Raw genomic sequence first — 27,631 nt, 5'->3', positions numbered from 1 at the left:
AATATATCATGATAATTACGCTGAACTTTGAATATGTAGAAAACCAGCATTGGGGTAAATTTAAGCAGCAATGTTAGCATCGTTTTATTTACTAGTTTCTCCAAAAAGTCTTTCCCCTTCATTTGATTTATTCACATGTTCTCCACATGTAATGCCAAAGGTAAAGGATAATAGTTCGGTAAAAGAATGCTGAGGATGGAGCCACCAGGAAGGAGGAAAAGAGGAAGACCAAGGAGGAGGTTTATGGATGTGGTGAGGGGAAGACATGCAGGTAGTTGGTTTGAAAGGGGCAGATGTAGAGGACAGGGGGGTATGGAGACGGATGATCCGCTGTGGCAACCCCTAATGGGAGAAGTCGAAAAAGAAGAAGAGTGAAGTAAATATGGAGTAGGTTAAATGTATCTACACAATTTATGCTACGTTCACATTATACTATATGGACAAAGGAATTGGGACTTCTGACTTTTCCAGCCATATGTGGTTCCTCCACAAACTGTATTCACTTGTATACTGGTTTTTGGATGCAATGTTCCCTTTACATAAACTAGGAGTCCCAAACCTGTTCCAGCAAGACAATGCTTCTGTGCACAATGCCAGCTCCATGAAGATCTGTTTTCCAAGGGTTGAAGTGGAAAATCTCCTGCTATAGCGCTCCGACTTCAACCCTATTGAACACCTTTGGGAGGAATGTGAACGCTGACTGCACCCCAGGTCTCCTCACCTTCTCACCTACATTAGTACCTGACTTTACTAACACTCTTGTAGCTAAATGAATCTCCACAAATCTCCACAAAATCTAGTGAAACTTCTTCCCAGAAGAGTGGAAGTTATTATAACAGTGACTACATGTGAAATGGGATGTTCAGAAAGAAGCACAAACCAAGTGGTGTCCACAAACATTTGTCCATATATAACATCCATAACTGTGGTAGGTTTGTTTCCTTTACTAGTTCTTGTGTCTGTTCTAATCATGAGCATCACATTACTATGACTGTACTGCACATCATGAGTCGTGTGATGCCTCTGAACTGAGGTGAATCATCGCAGTGTTTTCCCAGTCTGCTCATACACACTCTGACTGGGAATTCAAAGTTCAGCCTGGAAAATATATTTTAAACGGAATGACACCGTCCCTTAATTCCCAGTGTTTTCCAGTGTGCTCCATGAACGCCAGATCACGAAACCATCATAGCGCAGGTCTGGGGAGTAATCTCTACAGAGCAGTGAATCATATCTGGAGGAATACTAAGTGGAAATGGACATGGATTTTTCTTCCAATGGCCCTACGCTTCTCTTTATATTAATGCTTTCATGTCAATCACAATTACAAGATATTTCATCGAAAACCTTGGTGAAAACACATCAATTACATTATTTCTATCAGAAAAATCTGTAACCTGAACAAATTATGACTTAAATATGTAAAGTATGTACAGCCAAATAATATTGAGGGTGTGGGTTTTTTATATATGCCTTAATCCTCCTGGGTATGGAATTTAAAAGAGCTGCACAGGTTGTTGCTGGGATCCTCTTCCACTCCTCCATAATGACATCACTGAGCTGCTGGACGTCAGAAACATGGCGCTTCTCTACCTTCCTTTTAAGGATACCCCAATGGGTTCAGGTCTGGAGACATACTTGGCCACTCCATCACCTTTACCTTCACCTTCACCTTCATTTTGGCGTTGTGTTTGATTTTGTTATTATGTTGGAAAACTGCTGTTAAGCCCAGTTTCTGATGGGACGGCATCATGTTCTGCTTCAGAATGTCACAGTACATGTTGGAATCCTTGTTTCCCCTCAATGCTTCGCAGTACACGCAGCACTTGTGCAGCCCCAGACCATGATGCTGCCACCACCATGCCTGACTGTAGGCAAGACACAATTTTCTTGGTTCTCCTCACCAGGGCATCGCCATACATGCTGGGTGGCTCAGAAGCTATCCAGCATGTATTGTTGCAGTGTCTGAGCGCTGACAATCAGACCTTCTGCTTCTGCAACCTCTAATGCAATGCTGCAGCACTCATGCGTTTGCTTTTTGAAGCAGCTTCTGCACCTGACACACAGCACGAGGATTTTAACCTTGTGAGATCTGTTCCGAGTGGAACCCGTCCTGGAAATTCTCTGTTTGACCCTTGCCACTGTACTGTAACTCAGTTTCAGGGTGATACTGATCTTCTTACAGCCTCTGCATCTTTGTAGAGAGCAACATTTCTAATTCTTAAATATTCAGAGAGTCTTTACCATGAGGTCCATGTCTCATCCAGTGGTCAGTTTGAGAGAATTGGACTCAAACCCCTACATTTTAACTGCTCTAATACTCGATACTCAAATCTGTATGGTCCTGACAAAAAGACAAAAACATGAACATGATGAATCGGATGTGTGGCTTTGCATGGTACAGCTGTTATCACTGAGGGTGGACTCACTTTTGTTGTCAGTTATTTAGACAGTAATGTCTGTATGTAGTTATTTTTAGAGGACAGTAAATCTGTACTGTATACAAACTGCACACTGATACTCTAAATATATCCAAGTTTCATTTCTATAGTATTGTTCCTTGAGAAGATACTCTACACTACTACACTACCTTTTTCTTTGTTGAGTAACAGCAGGTGTTTTATTTTACAGCTCTAAAGCACACTTGGTTTACTTCATCACTGGGTTTTGGAGCGACCCCAGACAGCCTTATGGCAAGTTGTGAGAGGCCTGTCTTTTAAAAGCACTTCATCCTGCGTGACATATCCATAGGTCCAAAACCTCACAACCGTTCAGTGAATGTAACAGCAGTAACATCAATGAGTGTGAGTGAGACTGTGATTTATAGCCACGTAAGTGAAGGTGAATAGACTATTGATTATCCAGCAATGCAACAGCGCCCTCTGCTGAAAGGAATCAATTATTAAAAAAAGATTATTATTATTATTATGTAAATAAATTATGCAGGAACAATATAATACCCAAATGAGATAATGTTTTAATTATTGCACATAAAAGGAAAGATTATAAATAAGATAGGGTACATTTACATACATTTATTATTATACAAATAAAATCACAAACTATATACATAGAAAGTTTACTGACTTATTTCCATGTCCATATGCATTTTTCAAACAAACAAACAAACAAATAAATAAATGAATGTATAAATAAATAGCATACATAAGGAAGATACATGAAATAAAATGAAACACATCTGCTTCTGTTTTTTTTCTTTATTTTCATTATTTCCAACATTGTACACTAATACGGAAGACACCCAATCATGAAAGGAATTATTTATTAAACAAAAACGTGTTAAACAACCTAAAAATGTGTTTCATATTTTTGATATTAAAGCAGCGACTTTTTTAATTGATTACAGCATTGCACACTTTTAGCATTCTCTCAGGGGGTCACCTGGAATTGGGTTTCCAGCAATCTTGAGGAAATGCAGTGCAATCATGCTGAGTGCTTGTTGGCTGCTTTTCCTTTACTCTGCAAATCTTAATTGTCATAGCGTTTGATGGTTTTGTAGTGTACACTTGTTAATTTAAAGTTCTGTAGTTTTTTGGATTGACTGACCATTTCTTAAAGTAATTTTGCCCTGTCTTTCCTCTTTACCTAATAATATAAATATGTACTGTAGTTGAAGTAGCACTAATAAGGCGATTGACTCTGTACTCACACTTTCCTCTACACAAATCCTCTAGTCTAAAGCACATTAGGAAGAAATGTCTCAAATAAACCCTTGACAAGGAAAACCTGTGACCTGAAAACCATTCCAGGTGACGACCTCATGAATCTGATGAAAGAATTAATGAAAGAAAGAAGTAGTTTGCCAAGCTAGCGTCAAAGCTAATCGAAGCTCTTTTGGACGTTAAAAAAAAAAAGTAGCACATATTCTGCACTATTTTTTGTTTACTGTGTTCTTTCATAGTTTGGATGTTTTTATTAATGTACAATGTTGAAAATATGAAAAATTAAGAAAAACTACTGGTGTGTTCAAACTCTTGACTGGTTCTACAGTCTGATAAAAAAGAATAAAAATAATAATAATAAAAAAATAATAATAATAATAATTTATTTAAATTAAATTAATAAACAAAATTGCCGAATGGAAGGTCTGGGGTTCAAGCCCCGGTATCGCCAAGGCCCTTAACCCTCTATGCTCCGGGGTCCCTTACGAGGGAAATATCAAGGTCTGTGATGTCGGAGTGACGTGGGGCCGCCTTCCCGTGGGCTCACCACCTGCAGGAGGGACCGTAAGGGACGGTGCTGTGAGGATTGGGCAGCAGTCGAAGGCGGGGGTCTGCTTAGACTGCTGCCCCCGCGACCCGAATTACGGATAAGCGGGAGAAAATGAATGAATGAATTAATTAATAAACAAAAAGTAAAAATCACACTGCATATAAGAATAAGGGTGTTTTTTGTTTAAAAAATTAATTGTGCATAATATGAGGTCCAGAATAAAATAGAATAAAAATCATGAAATCGATAATTAAAATGTTTAATTACACAGTATATAAAGAGATATATATATATATATATACAGTACAGACCAAAAGTTTGGACACACCTTCTCATTCAAAGAGTTTTCTTTATTTTCATGACTATGAAAATTGTAGAGTCACACTGAAGGCATCAAGGGCTATTTGACCAAGAAGGAGAGTGATGGGGTGCTGCACCAGATGACCTGGCCTCCACAGTCACCAGACCTGAACCCAATCGAGATGGTTTAGGGGTGAGCTGGACCGCAGAGTGAAGGCAAAAGGGCCAACAAGTGCCAAGCATCTCTCGGGGAACTCCTTCAAGACTGTTGGAAGACCATTTCAGGTGACTACCTGATATGTATGATATATATTAGGTGTAAAAGAATTTGACATCAAATAAAAATAGAGTAATGAAACTAAATATATTTTTGTTACTGCGTATAAATAAAAAAGTTTAACAGACTATAAGCCGCTCTACATTAAATAATAATAATGTAAATGCGTTTAAGAGGTTCATTGAGAATCAGTTGTAGTATTTGTATGGGTTGAGGATCTCAAAGGTAAAAAATAGATGCTGCTTTAATTACTTAGCGATTGCTACATTTTCTACATGAGAATATTCCTTTTTTTTTAACCTTTACAATTCTCTTAAATCGCTGGCTAAATAAATACACACTGTATAACATACATTACAGGTTATCAAAAATCACAGAACTCTTACTGTTTCAGTTTCAGTGAGCAAAACGCTCATAAAGTCGTGACCTTGTAGTTGACATCGAATAAAAACAGTAATTATGCCTGAGATTTGTGTCTCTGTCAGTCAACTCCGGCCTCCAATGCAAAAGGGTTCCTGTTCCTCTGAACTCTAACAAATAAACCCTGACCTGTTCGGCCTAAACTCGCCAAGAGGGGCAGCTCGGGGGGTAGAAAAGACAGCAGCTGTCCAAACAACATCCCCCAACACCATCACCATCACTTAGAGACGGCAGAGCCTCTTTACACGTCTCATTAACCAGCATCAAAGTTAAAATTTCCTAAAGTGTGCAAAATTGATATTTAAATCTACAAAAATGGTGTGTTGAGCCCCTCTGATAAATCCTAGACCCTGAATCTAAATTCTGATTGTCCTGTTTTGAAATGAACCACGTTCAAACCTTGGCTGTTTTTATTAATAGTTCCTTTTAATTTTACAAACAGACAATAAACCAGTCATTAAACATATAGTTTTTGCCATTTAAGGCTCCTTGCAAAAGCTTAGCCCAGGTTCTCTCCTTAAAACACTTAGAAAAGGTCATTCATGCCTTTAGTTCTACCCGGCATGGTTACTTCAGTCCCTCAAGGTCAGTAGGTATAAACCATCAGTTTCCTTCACAACTCCAAATAGCTCAAATTCAGCAGATAGACTTTTGAAAAGACCGGATCGTTACTGTATTGTTCATTGTAGATGAGATTCAAGATGGTGGACAATGTGGTTCACAGATGAATCACATAAGGATAGTGCTTTTAATTATCCTTTGGTAGCCACCGGAAGGAAGGGAAAAGAGCGAAAGACCGACATTAGCTAGCATTTCCTTTAATTTACTGGCCTTAATCCAGGATGGGGCCTAATGAAGATCATAACACTCTCTCTCACGATGCTCTCTCCCAGGTACAGCGTCTTATGATTTGGTGTGGATTTTCTATTGATTTATTGTTGTTTGGACTTTTAGCACTATGCTACATTACACTGACCTGCTGACTGACATTTAAACCGATTTCCTGAACATCTCACAATATTTCTGTGGTAAATAAATTGTATTATTATTTGAAATGTGCTTTCGTGTCACTAGTTTTTTTTTTCGTATAGTAACAAATCCATTAAAAAATGCTTAAAATCTGTTTAGATTTATAATATTTATTAACACAATTATCATCATTATCATCATTTGCACCATCACAAATCTACTAAACTGGTTGGTGCTGCAGCGTCATCGTGTCTACTGTCTCATTGTCCATCGCTGCTTTACGCTCAATGCACTTTATGTCCTAGTTAGTATATGTAGATCTGGGTTTTGTGTTGTTTAACTGATGCACCATGGTCCTGAGGGGACGTTGTTTCGTTTCACTGAACTGTACTGGATATGGTTGGAATTACCAGTAAATTTGTATTTGACTGGAATAAAAATTCTTGTACATTTAAAATGAATGGAAAGCAGTGATTGTAGTGTTGAAAATAAGAAAATGGTCCTGGTTTTTATAAACTAGCCATTTAAAAACATAGCCGTTCTCATTTATAGCTAGCTTTAGATAAATTTGGGCAAAGAGCTAAGCCCTGGCTGTCTCCTTTAAAGACTTTAAAAAGACTGATACAGGAGACAGATCAGATCTTCTGTCTATGGACATTCTTAGGAGCTTGTAAATCCTTAGACCAATCCTTGTTGACCATTCCAAAGATTAAATGGAAGTTCTCAGGAGCTGAGAGGATCAAGCTTTTTCAGGAGCTGCTCCAACTCTGTGGAACAGTCTCCGTTTGGGATAGAAGTGCTCAGACATGTTCTGAGATCAAATCTAAAAAGAAAACTCGGCCTTTTTTTACTCTGGCTTTGGATTTATTGAAGAAATTAAGTTAATCTCATGTACTGTGTTGTTGTACTGTTTACTGTCATATTTATATTCAATTATGCTTAAGAAAAAAAAAAATAAAAAAAAAAATAAAAAAAAATTAAAATAAAGAATTATCTCACTGTTCTTAAATAAAACAAGTTATAAGTTATATTAATAATTAAAGAAAAACAACTGCAACAACACAAATTGTATCTACAAAATTGATTTAGCTTTATTTGTTTATTATATTAATTATTTGTTTAACACATTAGAAAAAAAAAAGTATTTTTTTTTTTACATACATTTTTATAATAATAATAATAATAATAATAATAATAATAATAATAATAATAATAATAATAAGCACCGAGGTGGTGTTTCGGGTCATATTTTGTCACAATTTCTTTTGACACACAATAAAAAGTAAAAATATTGGTAATAAAAAACATTTTTGTGTGTTTGTTTATTATCCCCAATAGGTATAAATTTTTTTTTTTTTTTTTTTTTACAAAAAAATACAATAAATTTGATAGTAATATAAATAAAACCCCTGCAGATTGATTTCCTGTGAATTTAAGATCAATCCCAAACAACAAGCATGTGTTTTACACTCTGAGTCTAAAAGCAGGAAGTCTCGCTCTGTCCTTTATGCCTAAATTGGAGGATAAATGGGACTTGAATGGGGGGACTTGAAGGAGGGGTGGATGTTTGGCACAAATCCCGGACCAAATGTCTCTAATTTTCTCCCGTCTGGATTTTGCGTTGCAGTATGAGAGCCTCCTGTCTGTAACCCAATCCGCTCTGATGCTCTAATGGACCGTGTGTTAAAGTGGCTTTGAGAGAAAGAAAAAAAAAGAGATGAGAAGTGCTGAAAAGAAAACATAAAAGCTACAAGAAAAGAAATGAAGCACATGAGAAGAAGAGGAGGAGGAGGAAACATGAGGGGAGGGGATGGAGGGGAATGAGGGAGGGAGTGAGAGAGTGAGGGGTTAAATCCAGTCTGAGGAAACCTGATGCTGATGAACAGAGAGAGGAAGAGGGGGGGGAGAGAGAGAGAGAGAGAGAGAGAGAGAGAGAGAGAGAGAGAGAGAGAGAGAGAAGAGAGGGGAGTTTGCAGGTTTGGGGCAGAGGGACAGACGGAGAGACAGACAGAGGGGAGTTTGCGGGTTTGAGGCAGAGGAACAGACGAAGAAACACTACACCAATGGAGAGATGCTGAGCGCATGCTGACATTACCAGCCCAGATCTGAAGATCAGACATCAGGTAAACACTTCCACTTACACACTTAACACTAAATACCCTTCTCCTGCCTATAAAAGTGCCCTAGGTGGGGTATTAACTAGTGGCTTTCATCCTTGACACGTTAAACAAAGAGCAAAGGGAAAGAATGTAGAGTAGAAAAAGGATGTCCAGTCTGGAAATATTTGTTTGTGCTGTGTATCTATTTAGAGGCGAGTGGTAATGAATGTTAATGTACCTTACTCTAATTCTTAACGTGTTTATGCCTGGGGCTCTGTGTTACAGTAACCGTTACAGCGTTACATTAACACCTTGAGTGTGTGTTCAGGCTTACAGCATTACATTAACACATAATGTATGCAAGTGTAGTGTTATATAGGCAGTACAGTGATTACTGAACAAAGTGTCAACTATGTGAATGCAGTACACTTAAACCTGCAGTGATGTGTTAATACTGGCACGTTTGAATTAATACCCAGTTTATTTTGTGATTGAATCGGGTTAATAAATGTCAATTTGAACACTGAACCTAATTCGGTCGACTCTTAAAGCTCTGTGTTATTTCTTACAGAGTTACGGTAACGTGCAGAGAATACCATAAACATGTAAAGTGTTAAAGGAGTGCTCATTAATCTTCCAGTGAAAGCTGAACCTGATTCAGTTACCTCAGATAGTTAACTCTTCCATCTAGTGTTGTATTAACACTTAAATTGTTACCATCTACACTGCATGAGTAAATGCAACACTAACCCTTATTGTTACACTGTAGGACTTAATGTAACACTGGATGAGATGGTGTAACACTGTAGGAATATGTATTTACCCCTGTAGAACCTTAGGTGAGACTCAGAGTTAATGAAACACTGTAGGTAATAGTGTAAAACTGTATAGACTAAATTAACAGTAAGTTAGTAAAACACTGTAGGGGGAAGTGTAACACTGGATAAGTTCTTGCACCGCTGTATGACAATGTTGCATTGTAAAAGTTAGTGTAACACCTTATGAGTTAGTATAACACTTTACAAGTTAGTGTTGACACTGTATGGGCTAAAGTATCATTATATATATATTGTTGAAAGATTTATGATCAAACTCTTGATGTCACCCAAATGAGGATGGGTTCCCCTTTTGAGTCTGGTTCCTCTCAAGGTTTCTTCCTCATTACATCTAAGGGAGTTTTTCCTTGCCACAGTCGCCATGGCTGCTCATCAGGGATAAATGCACACCATTCACCTTCACTGTTGATTTCTGTAAAGCTGCTTTGAGACAATGTCTGTTGTGAAAAGCGCTATAGAAATAAATTTGACTTGACTTGACTATAAGTTAGTGAAACACTGTGGGGGCTAGTGTAACAATATATGAGACAGTGTAACATTGTAGGGATTGATGTAACACTATAGGAGTTTATGTAACACTCTAGGAGTTAGTGTTACTCTGTAGGAGTTAGTGTTACACTGTAGAAGTTAGTGTCCTGTGTGAGCTATTGTGTGTCCTGTGTGAGTTACTGTAACACTAGGAGTTAGTGTTACACTGTAGGAGTTAGTTTTACATTGTAGGAGTTTGTGTTTCACTGTAGGAGTTAGTGTCCTGTGTGAGCTATTGTGTGTCCTGTGTGAGTTACTGTAACACTAGGAGTTAGTGTTACACTGTAGGAGTTAGTTTTACATTGTAGGAGTTTGTGTTACACTGTAGGAGTTAGTGTCCTGTGTGAGTTACTGTGTGTCCTGTGTGAGTTACTGTAACACTATGAGTTAGTGAGAAATGAGTGTAACACTGTAGGATTAATATAACAGCTGTAAGAGTTAGTGTAACACAGAGTTAATTTACCACTGTAGACATTGATGTAACAGCTGTAGAAATTAGTGTAACACTGTTGCCATTGATATAAAAGCTGTAGGAGTTAGTGTAACACTGTATGAGTTAATGTTATAACTTTCCATAATACAACACTGTAGGATTTAATTAAACTCTGCCTCTATTTCTGTAACACTGTAACATGTATTGTAACACTTTGAGTTAATATACCACTGGATTTCTTTCTGGCGATGTTTAATCAGTTACATTTATGTTTTTCAGGTAGATGAATGAATAAATGATGCTGTTGAGAATGGTGCTGTTCCTGCTGTGTCTCCTGTGCACATGTGTGTCAGTGGAGAGTGTGTCAGAGCTGTGTAAAGGTTCTCGCTGCTTAGATTCGGGGGAGTCTAGACAATGTTCAGGGTCACACTGCGGCTCGGGCCGATCTTCCAGACCAACACGTCAACACAACCCAGTAACGCACAGCAGATCTACACCAAGCCAGCAACACGGAGTTCTACACCTTTCTTCACAGGACATGTCCGAGTCACACACAGCTTCTCATTCTCACAGTCACACGAGGGAGAGGGTACTGGTTGCCGAGGCTGCAGATCACACATGCACCGGAGCGGAATGTATTACCACCAAAAGACCACCGCAGGCAATTAATGATACACGTGAGTGTAGGGGGCTGGAGTGCAGACTGCCTTTAAGGATCAGGGCCAAACCCAGAGTAAGGCCGTGCCCTCCAGACGGCTGCGGACCTGGCTCAGACAACGCTCCTGTGCATGTTCCGGACAGAGCCGCTCAGTTTCTGGGGGAATTTCCGGATATCGGATATCCTTCATCGGAACTTGGAGGCGCACCGCTGGGAGTGCAGCTTACATGTGACATCAAACCAGGTGGAGTGAATCAGTGGATCCAGCTGTTCTGTCACTGTTTGGGTTTTGTCCTAAACCTAATCTCCTCTCCTCTGAAAAACTAAGCTTATTAAGTAATGCACCTTTTCCCTTTACTTTCTACCAATGCACGCTTTATTCAATTATTTTCCCCACACAACTGGAACACGATTACTTTTCCACAAAGCCATACACATCTGTTCAGCTGCACTTGGAAGCCTTGTGGAGCTGCAGCAAAGAGAAAATTCTCTGGCAGTCGACCACCTAGAATATTATTTTGCTTTGATGTCTTTCCATGCTAGTTTCCTTGCCTCAAATTGTAGCCTTGACAGGAAGACAGAAGAATAGCAGTAAGATTGAACATTTTTTTCGAGGCATTACAAAGTTTGCATATAAGAGATTGCCACACGCGCACAAAAATAAAACTGCACCCACAAATTACTAGCACTGATTCTCTAGGGGACGACTTGAAGTCAGAAATTACTTTAAGCTTTTGTAGTTTGTCTAGACTTTTCTGTCCATTTCTAAGTTTAAAGTAATAGACACCAGACTGAATTGTGGTGAGGTGCTGGTTTTGAAAATTGTACTGAGGACAGCTAACAATCCATACACTCATGAGCATTGCTAACAAGAAATCTGAGACATTTCTGATTTACCATAAACTGGAATCTTGACTTGCTACTAAGCTGAATGTGCTAGCTACTGAAATCGATGCTAGTTGACTCTGGCATTAAAACGAAACAGAATCCGGAATAACTTTGTTAAATATAGCCAGCTGCAAAATGTTAGCAAAATAACCAAAGCTAGCTTTTCAAATTTGAATGGGAATAAAAACCACTAGGTAAGAAAAGGAGGCAAGGGGACTTTATAATTGTTTGTTTACTCCAGTATATTGAAACATATTTAGCTGAGGAAGGATTGGGACATTCATTCTCCAATCCTGGGATGAGTTAAAAACTTTGAAGTGTGATTGATTATCCAGCTGTAAATGCACACAGATAGCTATAGCATTAACTGTGCTAACATTGTATAGAACAAGTAGGCTTCCTCAGTTCAGGACTTGCCTCTACTATACTCAACATGATGCTAAAATTAAAAGATTGTCTGCTAAATAGAGTTGATGTGATTGATTTATAGTGCAAAGTGGAGAATAGTCTGGATAAAAGGAGAGTAGATCTTTGGGGTTTGTAATAAGAATTTTAAAGGTATAAGAATGCATTCAAATTCAATGAACGAAAGCGAATGAAGTCAGAATCTGCCAAAAATAATATTGAAGTTACTTAATTACTATGTTTGGTCTAACCATGTTTGCAAAATACTCACATTATTGTTTTCTTTCAGCTAAGATATCGAGCTCAAAAATCGCAAATGATATGACATAACCATAAATATTGGCACCTCTGCTAATGTTGTAATGAATTGATTGGAGTTGAATAGTGTCACAGGGAACAGGAGGTTTTTTTCACAGGTAAATTTACATGATTGAGGTATTTGTTCATCAGACACGCTGTCTGTCTTTTGCATAACTTTTGTCTATGCTCTAAACTGAGAATCATTCAGTTTTTTTTTTCAATTTAATTGTTATTACCATCAATAGGTCCCCTGGTGGTCTAGTGGTTAAGATGCAGCGCTCCCACCGCTGCGACCCGGGTTCGATTCCCGGTCAGGGAACCATCCCCAGCCACTCTTAGTGCCGGTCCCAAGCCCGGATAAATTGGGGAGGGTTGCGTTAGGAAGGGCATCCAGCGTAAAACATGTGCCAAATCAAACGTGCGGAGGATCCGCTGTGGCGACCCCTAACGGGAGAAGCCGAAAAGAAACTTAATTGTTATTACCATCATTAGTAACAATAATAACAGTTAAAAAGTCAGCCACAGGCCATTAACGTTAACCAAAAGTACAAGAAACCAGAGAGCAGGATGTCCTTATTGACATAACATGCCGTCCTTGTGATTTATTATTAAGCCCTTGATGTTATTATATTGTTAAATTGTTCTTTTGAATTAAAATGGGTTTCATCCCAATCTCAGTGACAGAAAACCAAGATAGTAGGTGGATATATGATGCCAACTTAGACCTAATAGGTTTTGCTAACAGAAAATCCATGAATGAATAGAGCCTTGACTTTAAATATCATCTTATTAAGCTTATATACTGTAGTTCGATTATATTGGTAAAAATAAATCTGTTCTGAAAAAGTTGTTTAAATTACTTATGCCTGTTTAAGAACCTCTGGTGTATGTATTCTGTGATTAAATGCCCTTCATGCTGTTTTCTTTTTCCAGGAGAAAATGAAGTTCCATCTGAAGATGCCCTTGTCCTGCACCTGCAGCTCTCCAAAGGCCAGGAGAAGCTGGTGGAGGCTCTGCGGGCGCAGCAGTTAGTAATTCGTGACCTACAGCAGCGTCTGGAGGAGCAGCAGGGAGCACTACTGGTCCAGCAACGCGAGATCCTGGAGCAGCAGCGACTGATGTACGAGCAGATGGATGTGGTGAAGGCGCAGTACGGTGTACTGTCTGAGACCGTCAAGCAGGTGTCCTTCCAGGGCCTGCAGGGGGAGCTGCAGAGTTATTTGGAAAGCCAGCTGGCAGGTGTGCAAAGCCAAGCTCGCAGCCACCTGCAAAAGTCGTACACCATGCATAAAACAGACGCCAAGGGGATGGACGTGACTAGGGACACGAACCATGCTCTGCTTGGCTGTCGCAGCACATGCGGCCCCGAAGAGTACTGCAATTTTCAAACGCAGCCGCCCCAGTGCCAACAGTGCACCATGTGTCCCCCTGGGTTCTTTCTGGTTTCTCAATGTTCACCGAACGCTGACAGGATTTGCCAGGTATCACACAGCATCCTTATAAACATTACATAAGGATAAGCATGTGAACATTGTTTATGATCTAAATTTGTATAAAAAAACTAAAATATAAACATATTGGGCCTACTTATTTACAATATGCAAATAAACTAATTCATTTTTATACAGGACAGAGACGAATGCCTAGAAATCCCAACCGTGTGTGGAGAGAGAGTGAAATGCCTCAATACACCAGGTATTCAAATGCAGAACCAAGAACTAAAAGGCTAATCAATGCAAATTATTCGAAAGTTCATGCCCTCATTCAAAGCGCCAAATTTTTTTGCTAATCTTTTGCAAAAGTGATATCTTGGTTTAAACAATAGGTCGACTTGCAAATAATGGTTCTGACCTAAATTTATGTAAAAATATGTATGCAATCAAAGTAAATAAATCTTTTTACGAGTCAGTTCATTACATTCCTTTAATCAGAGGATTATATATATATATATATATATATATATATATATATATATATATATATATATATATATATATATATATATATATATATATATATATACAGTGAGGAAAATAAGTATTTGAACACCCTGCTATTTTGCAAGTTCTCCCACTTAGAAATCATGGAGGGGTTTAAAATTGTCATCGTAGGTGCATGTCCACTGTGAGAGACATAATCTAAAAAAAAAATCCAGAAATCACAATATATGATTTTTAAACTATTTATTTGTATGATACAGCTGCAAATAAGTATTTGAACACCTGTCTATCAGCTAGAATTCTGACCCTCAAAGACCTGTTAGTCTGCCTTTAAAATGTCCACCTCCACTACATTTATTATCCTAAATAGATGAACCTGTTTGAGGTCGTTAGCTGCATAAAGACTCCTGTCCAACCCATACAATCAGTAAAAATCCAACTACTAACATGGCCAAGACCAAAGAGCTGTCCAAAGACACTAGAGACAAAATTGTACACCTTTACAAGGCTGGAAAGGGCTACGGGGAAATTGCCAAGCAGCTTGGTGAAAAAAGGTCCACTGTTGGAGCAATCATTAGAAAATGGAAGAAGCTAAACATGACTGTCAATCTCCCTCGGACTGGGGCTCCATGCAAGATCTCACCTCGCGGGGTCTCAATGATCCTAAGGAAGGTGAGAAATCAGCCCAGAACTACACGGGAGGAGCTGGTCAATGACCTGAAAAGAGCTGGGACCACCATTTTCAAGGTTACTGTTGGTAATACACTAAGACGTCATGGTTTGAAATCATGCATGGCACGGAAGGTTCCCCTGCTTAAACCAGCACATGTCCAGGCATGTCTTAAGTTTGCCAATGACCATTTGGATGATCCAGAGGAGTCATGGGAGAAAGTCATGTGGTCAGATGAGCCCAAAATAGAACTTTTGGGTCATAATTCCACTAAACGTGTTTGGAGGAAGACGAATGATGAGTACCATCCCAAGAACACCATCCCTACTGTGAAGCATGGGGGTGGTAGCATCATGCTTTGGGGGTGTTTTTCTGCATATGGGACAGGGCGACTGCACTGTATTAAGGAGAGGATGACTGGGGCCATGTGTTGCGAGATTTTTGGGAACAACCTCCTTCCCTTATTTAGAGCATTGAAGATGGGTCGAGGCTGGGTCTTCCAACATGACAATGACCCGAACCACACAGCCAGGATAACCAAGGAGTGGCTCTGTAAGAAGCATATCAAGGTTCTGGCGTGGCCTAGCCAGTCTCCAGACCTAAACCCAATAGAGAATCTTTGGAGGGAGCTCAAACTCCGTGTTTCTCAGCGACAGGCCAGAAACCTGACTGATCTAGAGAAGATCTGTGTGGAGGAGTGGGCCAAAATCCCTCCTGCAGTGTGTGCAAACCTGGTGAAAAACTACAGGAAACGTTTGACCTCTGTAATTGTAAACAAAGGCTCCTGTACCAAATATTAACATTGACTTTCTCAGGTGTTCAAATACTTATTTGCAGCTGCATCATACAAATAAATAGTTAAAAAATCATACATTGTGATTTCTGGATTTTTTTTTTAGATTATGTCTCTCACAGTGGACATGCACCTACGATGACAATTTCAGACCCCTCCATGATTTCTAAGTGGGAGAACTTGCAAAATAGCAGCGTGTTCAAATACTTATTTTCCTCACTGTATATATATATATTACATACATACATATATAAACTGCATAGCGTATATGGGAGTCACATGAGAAAAGAAAGAACTACTCCTACCAGTCTACTCATTAGACAAAACTACTCAATTGTGTCTCCTGTGTAATGCACTGCATAGCGCCTATGGGAGTCACGTGATTAAAGACTCGGACTAGAAGAGTCGAGAGGTGAACTACTCAATACTGTTTCCTGTACACAACCTTTTAGAGAGATTTTACGATGCTTTGCTCGAGGGCGCGTCCAATAAAAAATTAACTAATCACTCTTTGAAACGACTCATCCTTCTGAGTCACATGAATCGTTCATGAATGAGCCATCAATAGTTCTGTCTTAACTAACATTTGACAAGAAATTAGGAAATATTAGTGAACGTTATTTCTTATGGGGGCACTAAAGTATTGACTGGTGAAAATTGGAATATAGTTCAAAAGACATGTTCATGTATTGGCAAAAAAAGACTGGAATTTTTTAATGGGAAAAGGAACAAAAACAACAGTTAAAACATCGGCTTTGTGGAACAATTTCATGTCCCCTTGTTCTTTTCATACTACTGCACATTACTCTTGTTCAGAGTTGGCAGGTCTGCAATTATCGAGTTCCATTGAGTCAGGATGCACCAAAATCTGCAAATGGGAACTTAAAATATGCCTAAAATTACGGTTTGTTATTAACCAAATGATTGTCATTTGTGTTAAACCATTCCTTGTGTAACATGTACCCTGTACTTTTGTGCACAGGTGGCTTCCGGTGCTTGGGCGTGTCCGAAAGAGATATCTCTTCAGGCTTGTGTGGTCATGAGTACTTCTACAATCAAGAGCTCCAGGAGTGCCAGGCATGTTCAGACTGTGATGGGGAACCCGTAGCTGTTTCCTGCAGTGCTGTGAGTGACGTCGTGTGTGGAGTAATCTCGGACAATACATTCTCTCAGTCCTGGTCCGCATCGGTTACGTTACCCCAAGCTCGGTCAAAAAGCAGTGGTGTGTTAACAGGTCTGCAGCTGAGTGTGATGGGGAAAGAAGGAAGTGACCTTCTGGTCAGTCATGATGGCTCCATCAGGCTCCATCAGCATGGTCTACTCTGGCTGGATCACAACTTTGCCTTGAAACACAGCTGCCGCAACTTTCTGCAGGTTGGTGTGAGGTTAAGTGGTGGGAGCGAAGAGGAAGGTCGTGACCTCAGTGGTGTACGGGTGGAACAGCCAGAAAGGAAGCACTTCCAGGGTGTGAGTGTGAGTGCAGCAGCTGAGGTGGAGCCCAACCAGACTCTGTGGCTGCTGCTTAAGAGCCCGAACCAGCACTGCAACCAGAGCAAAGAGCTGCAGCTGTACGAGCTCGGATCTTCTGCATTCAGCCTGATGTGGCTGTCACATGACACCGGAGCTGTCGCGATGACCGCTCAGACGTCCACAGCACCTCACTATCATGGAAACTATCGGCCCTCCTTTCGCGTTGCTTCTATCTCTGACCCCTATGTAGTGGCCCTGACTCATGACAACCGTGGAGTTCGTTTCACTGAGCGAGGCATCATCAAGTTCGTCCTGCAGCAGGCACTCTACGCCATGGGCCACACATGCGTCCGTGAAGGCTTCTCATTGGTTGCCTACGTTAATACAAATGGGACCAACCAGGAAGTAATGCGCTCGTTTAAGTCTGGCGTTAACTATCGGGACACATCCATCACCTTGTCTGCTACTACCATTGTGGACTCGGGTGACTGGTTAAACTTTGAGATCCTCACTCCACCTCAGTGCAACGTCCGATACTTTGGAGACAGCTCTGGAATTAGCATGCTCAGTCTGCTCTGGATTCCAGCAGCCATTTCCTCGTCCCTAATGGCCACCGTTTCCAGAGTAGGCCTTCCATCTGGAGCTGTGAGGAACAAACCGTTGTTGTTTCAGCAGGTCGGCCCGGATGCCGAACACATCCGGCTTGCTGGCGCGGGCCACCAACACCCACAGAGGAATTTTGTTTTCCAAGATGCCGGGACAGCCAATGTGGCACTCTCTGTAAAGCTTATTCACTCATGCAACGTGGTCAAGCTGGTGCTACACCAGCAGGGGCAGGACAGGACGAATTCAGCACCTCTGGCACAGCAGGTCGGTGGTCAGATGCCTGAGGGAAGCGAGTGGACCAGCGTTGGTGTTAGAGCGACTTTCCAGGTTCAGAACGGCACGGCTTTTTACATCACACTGGACTGCGTACGTGGACGGATCAATCAAATTACCTACGATGAAGGCGCCAACATTTCCATCCTCTGGGTGGCTGCGTCACACTAAGGCTTCTTATTCTTGGTTTTGTCAGGAACAAGTGCATTCAGAAAATCATGGCCTTATGCACAAAAAAAAAAAAAAAAAAAAAACGAGGTACACTTTAAAATGAATTCCTTATCTGTGGTAGCAATTTATCACCGTTTGTATTAAGAAGAAATCGAAATGGAATAATATAATAAGAAATGGTGCTTCAAGATACAGTATATGGTCTGGCTAAAACTGAACCAATGGTTGGCAGGGTTAATATTCGATCATTTTAAAAAAATATGATATTTACAAAGCAAAGGTGCTACTTTTTGTTGTTTGATGTTTATTGCAAAGTTGTATGTTTATTTGAACAAGAAGTACTGATTGCTTTTCAGGTACTTTGGCTGGTTGAGCAGTGACCAATCTTTATTGAGGGAATCTCTGTTTATTATTGTTTGTTGTTGAGACTAGTGAGTGATTTGTGTGTGTGTGTGTGTGTGTGTGTGTGTGTGTGTGTGTGTGTATGTGTGTGTGTGTGTGTGTGTTTGTGGGTGTGTGCACACGCTTGCGGTGGGGTATGATGATGGCATACATATCTGAAATGTTATATCACACATTCCAATACCTTAAACATTGTACAGTCATGGGAGAATTGTTAAAACATATCAATATTCAAAAGATATATCTATTTTAATAGCTCTTTCATCTGAATTATACAAATATATCTTTATATTCTCAATTTATGGGAAAAATTTTAATTGAAATTTATATCGGAATCCCTATGAAGTAAATACAATTTTTTATAATCAAATACATACAGTCTATATTTAGATAGGACATGATGCATACATGATTTAAGTATTTGTATCTTCCGAAAGTAATTTATATGGTCAAAACATGAAAAACAAACAAACAAGCAGTACATACAGTCGTGTGCAAAAGTTTGCCCCCCCACCACTGTATACACCCAGTACAGTTTGTACAAGAAATAAATTAAAAAAATATCGATGTTTTTCGCTCGATCTGCCGCTAAATCTAACACCATGATGCAGGGTTTCCTTGAGGTACATGGAGAATGAACTGTATGCACCCAGGATGTTTTGTAAAACAAATAAATCGAAACATATTTTTGTGTTTCACTCGATCTGCAGATGAATCGGCAAATCATTTCCATGAGGTGGAAAATATGTGGGTGTATCCTTTAGCAAAGCAATAAATGAAATCCAAATGCTAAATTACCAGAATAACAGACGAAAAGGGAAATATTACAATGAAAAAGATCCAAGCATTGCTAAAAAGAATTAAATTAAGAGGTAGAGGCAGCTATATAAAAAAGTGAGGACCTAAGATAGTCAAGATTGTTTTGAGCTTGTTTTGAGAGTTTTTTCAATATCAATACCTATTTAACCTTCCTTTGTAACACTGAAGATCTGTACAACAGAACACATGAAAATGTATATACACTGCATTAATGACTTTCATCCTGAGGGTGTACAAACTTTTGCAACCGGTTTCATCAGATAACTCACTATAAATCAGTAGTGTTTTGTGTGTTAAATTGCGGTTTGTTTTATGTGCGTGTTCCACTTTTATAGTAATTAAAGATAACAATATGTTTGAATATAGTGGCGGTTTCTTTTCCTGCAGAGTGAAACGTGATATTTAATCAAGTCTAAAGCATTACATTACATTTACAGCATTTGGTAAAAGCCCTTATTCAGAAGGTTTGACTGGGATTTAAGATTACTCTAAGCTACCACCTCCACACCAAAACAGTCATAACACACACTTCCATGGCATTTGGCAGATGCCCTTATCCAGAGCAACTTACATTGCCATGAAGCATGAACTCATGACCTTCTATTCAGAAGGCCAACATCTAAACCAATGAGTCACTGCTTTCCAAATTTTAGGCAAATTTGCACCAATAAGCACAAAAGGTTGATAGAATTTTTTGATCCTGTAAGAGATATTAAGGTGGATTCAAATAAAATGAGATTGAAATTGCACTTGCTATGCACCATCTCACCCTTTAATGGCTTACAGTTTCAGCCGCATTCTTGACCCTCTGTGTTGGTTCTTTTGCAAAGAGTCCAAAAAAAGCATCTGATAAGAGTCACGTCTTGATTAACGATCAGCAGCTGTTCCCCTGAACACACATTTGATTGTGGGAGTGAAGGTAAGTAAACACTTCACTATTCATTAACGTTTAGTTAGCATTCAATGCAATGAACTGAAGTGGTGGTATACCTTTATTCAGTCATCAAACCAGTAGTATAAAACACCATTATACTGGAGGTAGTGTTTGGTATCCTGTTTATATAACATCTAATGATGCCTTTATAAAGACATTATTATTAAATAAGCATATGCTGTAGGATTGCTAACATCTATATACCTATACATTATATCTATATACACCGACAGTACAACATTATAACATTATGAGCAGTGAAGTAAATAACACTGATTATCTCTTCATCATGGCAACTGTTAGTGGGTGGAATCTATTAGGCAGCAAGTCAACATTTTGTACTCAAAGTGGAATTTGCGCGATTTCCTGGTCTACAGAGGTCAGAATCTATCAAAAGTGGTCCAAGGAAGGAACAGTGGTGAACCGGCGACAGGGTCGTGGGGGACGAGGCTCGTTGATGCACGCGGAGAGCAAAGGCTGGTCCGTGTGGTCCGATCCAACAGACGAGCTCCTGTATCTCAAATTGCTGAAGAAGTTAATTGTGTTAATGTTTGATGGGTCAGAAGTGTTTTTGGCAGTGAAAGTGGGTCATAACGTTATGCCTGATCGATGTATGTTTTCAACAGCAAGACCACCTGCTTATTAATAATAAAAACAGCTCTGATGTGTCAAGGCCTGGACTCCACAAAACCTCTGAAGGTGTGCTGTAATGCTGAAATCTTTTTGGCCAGAAGTTTTTTTTTTTTTTTGTAACAGCAGCTCAGTTGTGCAGGCTTACATTTATGAGATTAGTCTAACATGATATTGTTTCAATAGTAACACATTTACAGGGATGTCCCATCGATCTCAGTTCTAATTCTTATACTAAACAAATTATTATTTAATTAACAAACATTTTCTGCAAGGAGATGTTTATTGAACAATGATGGAAGGAGTCTCCAGAGTCAACATTTAGAGGTAAAGTTGTAACCAGGTTTTCTGGCTAGCCAAGGTCTGGAGGGAAGAATGGAGGGAATTGCATTTTGTAAATTGTATATGGAAAAAGGGTTCATAGCTGCAATAAGGTACGTGGGAACAGGAACTTTTGCAGATGTATACAAATACAGTTATGACTTAAAAGCACTTCCAACTACTGTCTTCCACTGGATATAGTCTCTGTCTGGCAAAGTTGGAAGTGACAGCTTAGTGGTTAAGTCACTAGACTCTGGTTAGGAAGGTCACAAGTTTAAATCCCATCACCATTATTCTGCCACTGCTGGGGGCCCTTGAGCAAGGCCTTAAAACTCAACTAATCAGTTTGAAGTCGCTCTGGATAAATCCGTCTGTCCAATGCCATAAATGTAAAGGGACCTTTGTAAAGTGGTTTTCTAGCCATGATTTAAAAAACAAAAAGGCTTTTTTTCACTTGTACATAACAGCCCAGTGAAATTCTTTCTTTGCATATCCCAGCAGTGTTAGAACGAACAGATTAAGGGCTTTGCTCAAAGGCCCAAGAATGGCACAACTGGGGTTTAAACCTGAAACCTTCTTTGCAGTAACCCAAAGCCGTAACCTTTGAGCTAACACTTCCCCAGTGGGTCAGTGGAAAAACAAATACATAAAAATATTCAAGACTCATTGAACCTCCGGTGGACTAAATAAAAGTTTCCTAAGGTTTTAAGGCAGCATCAGAAGGTCCAAAAGCGTTCTAATATCTCTTTGTTTGCAAACGTGATTAGTCCGAGTGAAGCAGCAGGCTCGATTCACAACGTGCCTGACAGCCCCTGATCATGAAGAGCTAATACACTGCTTTTCTGTCTGCGCCTCAGATTAAAAGCAGGTGTGAAATGTGCTTAGCTCCAGATGTTTTCTATATTTCGAAGATCAAATGAGATCAGAAATGTAACCAGACCCAAAAAAATCCAGTGCAGCCAACAAGGACAGCAAAGAAAAATACACACTGTCATAGACATTCAACAGGTCTGTGGATCAAACATTTCTCATATGATTAATGCTGATGACATCATCACAATTTTAGTTTCTCAATTCCTATTGGCCAGGAGGTGTTGAGTCGGTTTCTGAGAGTAGAGCAGCTCTAGATTACAGGTCTATACTCTCGGTTCATGCCCTCATTCTAAAAACTTAAACAGGAAGTTATACTTTGGACACCTTATTTATCCATACAAAAAAACATGTAGTCATCTGCAAAGCAGCATGTTTAATCTGACCGGTTCAAGACAGCAACACAAATTTCATTTCATTGATTGAATCTCTGAGCCGGAATTGAATTTTCCCTCACTTTGTACACCTCATTTTCTGCTTCTGTGATTCTTTTATGTTGTTTTATGTAGCATCATGGTTCTGGAGGAACGTTGTTTCATTTCACTGTGTACTGCGTCAGCTATATCTTCTTGACTTGACTCTTGACTTTACATTACTTCAGAATCTGATGAGTAAATGTTAAACACGAACATGAAAAAGCCAAGGCTCCGACCTCGAATGCCGACAAAGAGACCAAAAAAATGATAAATCTGACTTCAAATCATCTTGAATTCACTTTATTAGCTGTACATGCTCCAGATTAGGAATTCAGTCTCATCTCAACATTTTACAGATGTGTCTTCATCATGGTTGCATTTTCATGTTGAGTTCCGACAAGCTGTAGGATTTTTATGTGGAAATAGTTATAAAGTCAGACATCTTTTATTAAATGGCTTTTTCCAAATGATTACATGCATTCATTTGAAGGAGGTTTATTAAATAAAAAACATGAGAATCCAGTCTACTGAGTCATTGACAGAGAACATTAAAGGAATACTCCATATTTTTCCACTGCATCAGCATTATACTGTTTAGCAGAAAAAAATACTTGTATTCAATTCTGTTTTGCTTCAATGCAACGCAGCGCTACAACGCAACATCGCCATGCCATTTCCCAGAGCGGGAAAGTAATGAATTACATTTACTCGCTGTACTGTAATTGAGTAGTTTTTTTGTGTGTGTACTACTCTTTTTAAGTAGCTTTTAAAATCTGTAATTGTACTTTTACTTTAAATATGTTTTGTTCAAAGTCAATCATATTCATTACTGATTAAAAAAAGTAATACAAATACAGTAAAACCCCGTTGGACGAGCATTATCCGTTCTTGAAAATTGCTCGTAGGTCCATTTGCTCGTACGTTTGAACTGATTTTCCCCATAAGAATGAATGTAAAAGCGATTTAATCCGTTCCGAGACCTCATTCGATCGCTTATTTCTGCACTTAAGCAGTATTTGAAGCCTATTTTAACAAACAAATACATCACAAATTACCGTAAACATAATTTAACACTGACCCATGTGGTAGTGGTTGATTGCGAGTGTGAGACGCGCATCACGCTCATAACCTTCTTGGTTTCAATGGTAATTCTATTTACTTTCTTTTTCACAGCACCATCACTGATTTTCTTGGGAGACATTTTTCAAGATTTCTAGTGAAATAAAAATATAAAGTTTTTGCTGCACTAAACAATGAGAGTGACCGAGTGATACGTCATCATCTAAGCGACTGATGCGACCCTCCGCCGAAAACGGAGGTGAATTTTTTTTTTTCTCGTGAAATAGGGTGAGATTTTGCACGCAAGGTCGCTCGTATCTCCGTTTGCTCGTACTATTAGTTGCTCGTACAACGGGGTTTTACTGTAACGCAAAGGAAAAAACTAATAGCAGAGTCACGATTTAAGTGTCATATCAAATATATGAAAGGTGTTATGTTTTAGAGTTGATCTGCTGATGCTGCATTAGATTTGAGCATTACTGTTTAACCAATCACACACTTTTGTTGAGAATGCAGTTGTTCAATGAAAGTGATTCGTCACTGCAGAAAATGGCGCAGTTGTTGATCAATGCGTGCGCTCACGTTTCCTATTTGAAATTGCATTCGAGATTTTTCTCGACATTATATCAGGAGATTTATTTTATTTTATTTGTTTATTGCACAAAAACAACCACTTTGAGATTTATATTTCTTGTCCTTTTTGAACTATTACTTTTAGAACACCCCCCCCCCCATAAGTAAACTTTAAAGGAGCCGCTTTTGACTTTCACTTGAGTAGATTTTAGACCCATAACTTAACTTGTATTTATGTAAAATTGAATTGAAATAACAGTATTATTCACTTGAGTAGAATATTTTATTGCCATTTCCAAATTGCATAATGAAAATCCTGCATACGATCCTGATTCACTTATTACCCTGAGTCATTATTCTTATAGAATGTTGTTCTTTTTGAATAAAAGTGTGCAATCTTATGTAACATTCCAAATCACATGTTCAATCATTTTCCAAGAAGTAATTTACCTCGTTTGTGTGACTAATTATCTTTTCCTGCATGCTCCGACTGTCATAAAGTGGAAATATTTCAATAAAGTAAAAATACGAATACAGTAACGAATTACATTACATACTTCTGTAGTGTCCACCACTGGCTGCATTACAGGAATTTTAAATCCCACACATACATTAACACAATCAACAAGGAGACAATAGAGAGACTATATTGCAACCTTGGATTTTATTCAGGAAATATCATTTCACTCCCTCACTTTTACAGTATTATTCACACAGCCTCACTTTACACACCCTGCACAAACTTAATAGTTCATTTCTTTGTTTTTGATTATTATTTTATTGTCTTCATTTTTTTAAAATAATTTTTATATTTAATATATATTCTATAATTCTTTGTAAATGCAACCCATGATACATGGCAATAAAGATGAGGTCAACTTTTGGTTAATGATTGATAGACAACACCATCATGACCACTCATTAGGATAAAATGAAAGAGTGTGAGTATTGACCGGAACACCAGCTCACTCATATGTAACACTGAAATCTAATAAAGAATGTGATGGATACTGCATGAGAAGTTTTTTTTTTATACCTAAACCATTTCATAATGAGATTCTCTGTTCTTTTACACTCCCCTCACTGTAGGAATGACTTTTCATTAAGAGTGTAATTGTCATAATGGAAGGTCTGTTCTGAAGAGATCCGTACAGACAAACACCAAGAAATCAGCAGCGCTCATTTGTTTTCATTGCTTGTGGGCACGGGGGAATCTAATAATCTGTTCTGTAATAGACTTCCAAGAATTCTCCTGCTATGTTGATGTTTCCATTAGGGAAAAAGAAAAAAGTTACGCAGGTAATTTCGAGCAGCCGAGTTCGATAAACCTGAGATTGTTGTTGGCCGAAACGTCGCATATTTCAGCTCAGCCAAAGATACGGTTTCATTTCAATAGTTATTTTAATCCTTTTTTAGCAGTGAGCCAAAATGATCTCAGTATGTTAACATAAGACATGGCGGGGGGAAGGGGGGAAAACAGCTTATGTTGTGCCAAAACTTGTCAGGAGAAGTGCAGCGGCTCAGCTGTCCTTCTTGAAGGAAACGCACGACCAGCTGGAGTTCCTGCTCGATTGTATTGGCGGCGTCTCTAACTGAGGACTATTTCCTCGAAAGCTGAGGTTCAACAGGAGTTTGCATCCAAATCTTCAATTTGACTTGAAATACACTGTACATTCAGATGTTCATTCCCCTTTTATCAAGTTGGATGAAGACACATCTGATTTGTCTCATCAACAAAATGTCTCAGTGTTCCTGTTCTACTCGTCACCTCTGACCTTTGACTTTAAAGAAGTTAAGTGTTGGAGTTAGAAAAAGACCCGGTTGTGAAACATCTGGTTGTGTTTAACGACTCTGCAGGGAAAACTAGGCACTGCGACCATATTACATAAAGGTTTTGTGATGTGTTTCAAGTTATGATGCTGTGATATGTATGCATTAAACTTCCCAGTTGATTCGATACGTCATTGGCATCGGTGTTTGAGCTCGGACGGTGAAGGGAGATCCAAAACAAACAGTTTATATCATTTTTTATTGGATTTCTAGTCATACAACATGATGATCAAACATGGACTTTTGAGTGTTGTGAATATATTTAATTCTGAATATATTTAATTCTGAAACCATGGCTATGTTGTGGCTGGAATCAGTGCTCATATATTAGTTCATGTTTGAAAAGTGAATGAACTGCATATTTAAAAAATAATTTGTGTGAAAAAAAAAAATTGGGTAAAACTCATTATGAAATTAAATGTGTAAAAAATCTGACTGGAGCAATTTATAAATCTTGACTAAAAATCATGTGAAATAATGTTAATACAAAAGTAAAAAACAAAGAATAAATGTTACGTAAGATTAAGTAAATATATCATGATGTTTTAAAGTTCATACAGGTTTATGAGAGCTCAAACTGTCTCTAGAATTTTCTTCGCTTTGCTTCTTGGCCAGGTCTTGAATATGTCATAAAAAATTTATACACTGAGCTGAAGACAAGCGAGAGAAAGACAGATAAATAACCTGAACCAGGACTTCTGTATATTAAATCAGGTGATTTGAAATACAGCAAGCAGCATATTCTTATATTAAAAGAAAGGATAAATACTTTCCCCTGCAAAAATTTAACAATTGACCAAACATTAATGTCAAGCCAGAGTAATGTAGTGCATACATCCTTCCAGGGGTTCATTCAAGAGGAAATACAGTTGTCAAAATGCACTATTCATCTCATTAATATATACGTAACTCATTAATATAATTGGACCCGTTCATGTGACAATGTAAAAATAAGTTAATTGCATTAAAAAAAATGAAAGTTTAATAAAATGTCTGTAAAAAAAAGAAAAAAAAAAAAAAAGCGGATTGTAAAAAGTCGTATTAAAATTGTGGTCATTTAAACAAATTGGAACAATTTATGAATTGTGCATAAACATCATGTAAAGAATATTACATGTGAAAAATCATTTGAAACAAGCTGTAAAATTAACTAATAAAAATCCAATTTAAAATATAAATAAATTGTGTCAAAATCAATTCAATTTTTTTTTTACACAAAATGAATTTAAATGGAACAATTTATAAATTGTGTTTAAAAAAAAGAAAAGAAAACAAATTCTGTAAACAAACACATTTGAGAGATCAATGAACTGTGTGTAAAAAGAAATCTTTAAAAATGTATGAGAAAAGAACGCAGTGTATAAATTGTGTATAAGAATAATGTAAACGAAAATGTGTAATCTGTGAGAGCGAGAGCGAGAGAGAGAGAGAGAGAGAGAGACGGACGGACGGACAGACGGACGGAAGGATGGACGGACGGACAGACAGACAGACAGACAGACAGACAG

At 38.5% G+C, this 27,631-nt stretch overlaps 1 protein-coding gene across 1 annotated transcript; it reads left to right on the top strand.

The window, feature by feature from the left end:
* Positions 1 to 8,076: 8,076 nt before the first annotated feature.
* Positions 8,077 to 19,041, top strand: nell3 (NELL (neural EGFL like) family member 3). The gene is made up of 5 exons (XM_083553437.1): positions 8,077 to 8,322; positions 10,375 to 10,997; positions 13,280 to 13,827; positions 13,975 to 14,041; positions 16,732 to 19,041. The coding sequence occupies exons 2-5, from the start codon at positions 10,391 to 10,393 to the stop codon at positions 18,267 to 18,269; spliced, it is 2,760 nt and encodes a 919-aa protein (XP_083409563.1). The 5' UTR covers positions 8,077 to 8,322; positions 10,375 to 10,390; the 3' UTR covers positions 18,270 to 19,041.
* The last annotated feature ends 8,590 nt before the right edge of the window (positions 19,042 to 27,631 follow it).

This window comes from Silurus aristotelis, assembly GCF_946808225.1.
Source record: "Silurus aristotelis genome assembly, chromosome: 1".
NCBI lineage: Eukaryota > Metazoa > Chordata > Actinopteri > Siluriformes > Siluridae > Silurus > Silurus aristotelis.
The sequence above is the reverse complement of the archived record's forward strand: the minus strand, read 5'-3'. Positions and strand labels throughout refer to the sequence as shown.

What these genes read in the sequence shown, in the direction of transcription:
- nell3 (XM_083553437.1), top strand. Translation starts at nt 10,391, where the DNA reads ATGATGCTGTTGAGAATGGTGCTGTTCCTGCTGTGTCTCCTGTGCACA. An exon ending in TACATGTGACATCAAACCAG is followed by an intron (nt 10,998 to 13,279) that starts GTGGAGTGAATC and finishes TTCTTTTTCCAG; the next exon opens with GAGAAAATGAAGTTCCATCT. An exon ending in ACGCTGACAGGATTTGCCAG is followed by an intron (nt 13,828 to 13,974) that starts GTATCACACAGC and finishes ATTTTTATACAG; the next exon opens with GACAGAGACGAATGCCTAGA.